Consider the following 4,860-nt stretch of genomic DNA (forward strand, 5'->3'; position numbering starts at 1 on the left):
CATGGCATGTTGGTTTTATATTACCATAGGTGTAGGTACGAACAGTACAATATTTGCTTCGTACTGTCTGCTAGTGATTACTGACTAGTTCCTATCAAAACTAAAATTCCTCCATTCGTAGTAACTTAAAATTTTACGTGATACGATTTGATTAGGAATAAAATATATCGCATAAATTGAGACAGAAAAATTGAGATAGAAGGAGTAATAAACTTTTCCATACTTTAATTAATAATATTAGTACAACTTAGATTAAGATTAATTAACATTACCATAAGGTCCAATAGCTTAGCACACACCAAATTAGTTTAGTACTTACTTACTACAAACATAAGATAGACTAATATATTTCATAATTTAGGGGAAAGAGTTGAGAGTAAGTTCAAGAGCAGCCAAATTGTTATTATCAGAATGGTACCATCCTCCAGAAGATTCATGATGTTTGATGCAGAAATTTGAGATGATGTTCTCTTCATGCATGGGGAAAAGTGACAGAGTTTCTAAAGCAGAGTTACCCCTTTGGTAATTTTCTTCTTCTTGTTCTTCATCTAGGGTTTCTTCATAATGTTTGTTGTTACTTTTTTCAAGAAAAGGGTAAGTTGCTGGAGAAGTAGTACTCATACTGTTGTAAGGATCAACACCAACCCATGTCAAATTTTGATGATAACTACCACCTGGTGGTGATATTGAACACTCCTGTTTCAACCATTCATCAACAACAATTACAAAATTAGGGTTCAATTTCAAACATCTTTTTTCTTTTTTCTAGTTCAAATCTTATATAATAGATGTATAGAATAAAGGAAAATTTGACATATGACAAGTTGAGTAGTTGTTTTTATGGTGAAGAAAAGGGTATTTAACTCATAAAGTTTGGGGAAAATGTTGTTTTGATAATAGGACTATATATATATCCTTTTTTTTTTCTTCATTTCATGTGTAGTTGGAAAAAAAACATAAGCAACATAGAGTATTTAACTCTAAGATTGGTGGATGAAAATGGTTCAAAATGTTGTTTTATTTGGCCAAAACTTACCCTAAAGCTCTTCTCCATAGCCAAAGTTCCATAACCATAGTTTCCAGTCTGTCCCACAGCTAATACCCCATGTGAAGATGGTGATGGACACTGAACACCTGTATATATATAATCGTAAATTATTAATGTATTTTAACATGTTATAGCAGGTAGTCCGCTTTATTTTAACCAAGACAATACTAAAAAGTAAATTAAAAAAAAAAGAATTTACCTGGATTAGTAGTAGTAGTGTTGTACTTGTGGTGATCATCAGGAGATCTCCAAAGATGTGGAATCATTTGCATGGAAGAGATATTATTATTATCAGTGGCAGAGGCAGCAGCAATGAGCCTCTTCTTTTGTCTTTCACGAGCTTTATGGTTCTGAAACCAATAAAACACATTTTTGCCTTCAATCTTACCGTACTGTCTCAACTTAGCAGATATCCTCTGAATCTGTTCAGCAGTTGGAGACCTAACTCCATTGTTGTAGTAGAGATCCTTCAATATTCTTATCTGATCGCTTGTTGGCGTCCAACGACTACTACTTTGCCTACACATGAAACTGTTGTTATTATTTCTCCCACCATCTTCTATGTTGTGTTGCTGCTGTTCCATCATAAAACAACTACTCAACAAATGTAAGTAAAACTAAGAAACACACTGACTTATTAAGAGAATTATAAAGAAATTTTTTTGGAAGTGTTAGGGTGGGGTGTGGGGTACATGTAGGAGGATGATAAATAGAAGAAAATCAAGAGGGATATCTGGAAGAGAAGGACTGAAATTGACAGAGCAAAGGGTAAAAAGGAAATAAAAAGTATGGGACAAAAGAGGGACTAGATAAAAAAAAATGGAGTTTGCTTGGATGAAAAGGCAAATGATAATACTATATGTTATGATTATTATAAAGTTTTTTTTGGAGATATATATATATATATGGGAAAGAAAAAAGTGTGCTTTATGAGAGGACAGTAATTAGATATATAGCTTCTTGTTAAATGAATGAATGAATGTATAATATGTTCATTTTGTGATTTTTAGACTTTCATTTAGGGGAATTCTTATTTAATTTGTCTTATGCCATAAATTTTTTATATTCTTTTGTACTTTATCTAGTTAGTACTTACAAAATGGTTAATAGGGTAGTGTTGTAAAATATGAGTGGTAATTGTATATAAAAATAAAATAGAGAGAAAAAGATTCAAAAAGTTTACTAATTTGCAAATGATGTGTGGTCATTTGCATATAAATGCAGCTGCTATTGGTAGGCAATTATTAAAGCCACATTCTCACAAGTAGCATTAATGTCAGAGTTTTCTGCTAGTTGAAGAACTTGTAAATATCCAAAAGATCATTAGTGAACTTCTTCAACAATACAAAATATTATATTATTTCCCTATTTTTAATGTTTCATTTCTTCTCTATTTTTTTTTTCAAAAAAAAAACAAGTGTATATCCACATCTTCTAAGAAACTAAATGAACTTCCCCATCCTTCATTTACCCATCGGTACGTACTGCCCCGAAAGAAATCCTATACAAGAGCCACCAAATCATACAATATATTCCTACGGTGGAAGAAGGTTGCAGGTAGCTCTTGAAATAATCATCGTTCGTTATGCCAAAAAAAGAGAGAGCAGTAGTTAACTTTATAAGTATCATTATATTCTTAAATTTGAGCGTTTTACCAGAATACAAAATTTATCTTAATTTATGTGATATTTTTTTATTTAAAATATTTACATGATATATGTATAAAAAATAGTTCATTACATACATAAATCTGAAAATCGTCTTATAAACTGACGGCGGAAAGATTAATATATATCAATCATTCATCCTATTGTATAATACTTCTTATGTTCACTAGTCACGTCTCATTTTATACGAATCAATTTGATTTATCTTTTTAGTTAAATCAAATTTCATTAATTTAATATTTTAAAACTTTAAATATTTACGTAAAATATTATATATTATAAAATTTTCTCATATTTGACAAATAAAAGTAAACGAAAAAAAAGTATTAAATTGAGATGGTAATAAATAGGTTACGAAAACAATAGACATGAGAATAGAAGGCAGAGCATATATGATGAACTTTTTAGGGAAAGAGCAAGTACAAATTAAAGGTAAAGGTAGTGAGAGAGAATTAGAAGAGTAAAGTGATGACAGAAAGACCGGACATTGAAAGCCATGGCATATATCACGTCTACATAATTCATATTCTGCACCTACACCACGTTACCCAATATTAATTGCCAAAATATTTTTACCTTTTATGTGTTCGGGATACGTACGTATTAGAGTTCAATTAAAAAAAAATATTTTATTTTTAAATTTGATATACATTATTAGTTTATTTTCGTGCTTTATTAAAAATATCATTTTACTTAGCTAATTAAATTTAAATATATCTCAATCTCGTAACATGAGTTAAATAAATTTTTATAGTACTTTTTACGTAGTTTATAAATCATAAATATAAACTTAAACTATTGAAACATAGGGAGTATGTAATATTCTAGGAGAAGTAGAAGTACAAATTTCATATTTATATTAGAGAAAAGACATAAAGTTAACATTGAAGTTGTATCGAATTTTCAAAGAGACATCTTAACTTTGCTTGTGTCCTATTACCCCACAAAACTATCTAAATTCACAACAAACATATTCTTTTGACTAATTTTAACGCCACTCGTGTTGTCACGAAATTTGGGCAAGGAGTGTTCATACAGCTTCAGACCACCGCAAAATTGTCATGTAGCACTCTCAATTTGACTTATTTTGAAAAGAATATAAAAATCTATGTCTTGATTTTTCTAAAGCTTTATTATGAATAGTTTTTACTTTTCAATTCTTTTTTTTCATTTTCCTATCATGATTAGCTTACCCACATTTCTTGGACGTCTATGTCTTCCTCCGTTTTTTTTTAAAAACTAATGTTATTGTGTTCACTTTTATTCTTCTTTTTTTTTTTAAAAAAAAACACAAATTAGTTTAGTGATTTTATTCCTCCTACAAATCAAGTTTTAGATTCAGGAATAGCAAAATGATGAAAAACTCGATTTGGAAGTAAGAAGTTGAAGAAGGAATTCATTTAAATGTCATATTTTAACTTGGTGATATTTTGAGTATTTAGATTTTGATTATTTACGCAACGAAAGGAATAACAAAAGTTAAGAACAAATAATGTGGGTGAAGAAGAAAGAGAAACAGGAAAAAAGAAAAGAAAAAGAAAATTAAAAGAAAAGCAAAGAAATTAAATAAAAATAATGTAAAATTACTTTTAACACGTGTGTCAAGTGACTATTCATGCGTGACTTACAAATATTTTTATTTAAGTGGTACTAGGTAAAATATGGGATATACATACTATTATGAAGTTATTCAATGAGATAATAGAACACCCGCAAAATTAAAATGTCTTTTTAAAAATTCAAGACAACTTCAATAATAATTTTATGTCTTTTCTCTTTATATTAAGAAACCCGTATAATTTAATCTAAAGGATTTTTATTTTTCTTTGGTCCTGAATGACAAGGAAATAATGAAAGAAATTAAGAGCAAGAGTTCACAGATTTAGTGGGTGTTTAAAAATAACAATTAGTGTGCTGCGTGCACATGTCATTCATAAACTAATCACAATAAGTTGATAAGTTTAACTTATTATCACATGCAACAACAAATGTAAATTAATTAAATCCTTAAAAAGAATCCGTCACTTTCAACGAATTGCTTTCTATCGCCGCATTTTATTAAATTATATGTTCAGCTCACTAGACTACCCATTAATTAATAAGCTGTCTCACTTTTTTTCTCTCGAAATATATATATATATATAT

The 4,860-nt window shown here is 29.1% G+C and overlaps 1 protein-coding gene across 1 annotated transcript; it reads right to left on the bottom strand.

The window, feature by feature from the left end:
* Positions 1-202: 202 nt before the first annotated feature.
* LOC107010754 (protein WUSCHEL) lies at positions 203-1,656 on the bottom strand. Its single transcript, XM_015210038.2, has 3 exons — positions 1,248-1,656; positions 1,037-1,134; positions 203-696 (listed from the first exon to the last, which is right to left on the bottom strand). The coding sequence occupies exons 1-3, from the start codon at positions 1,633-1,635 to the stop codon at positions 358-360; spliced, it is 825 nt and encodes a 274-aa protein (XP_015065524.1). The 5' UTR covers positions 1,636-1,656; the 3' UTR covers positions 203-357.
* Between the last annotated feature and the right edge of the window lie 3,204 nt (positions 1,657-4,860).

This window comes from Solanum pennellii, chromosome 2 (genome assembly GCF_001406875.1).
Source record: "Solanum pennellii chromosome 2, SPENNV200".
In the NCBI taxonomy this organism is placed as follows: Eukaryota; Viridiplantae; Streptophyta; class Magnoliopsida; order Solanales; family Solanaceae; genus Solanum; species Solanum pennellii.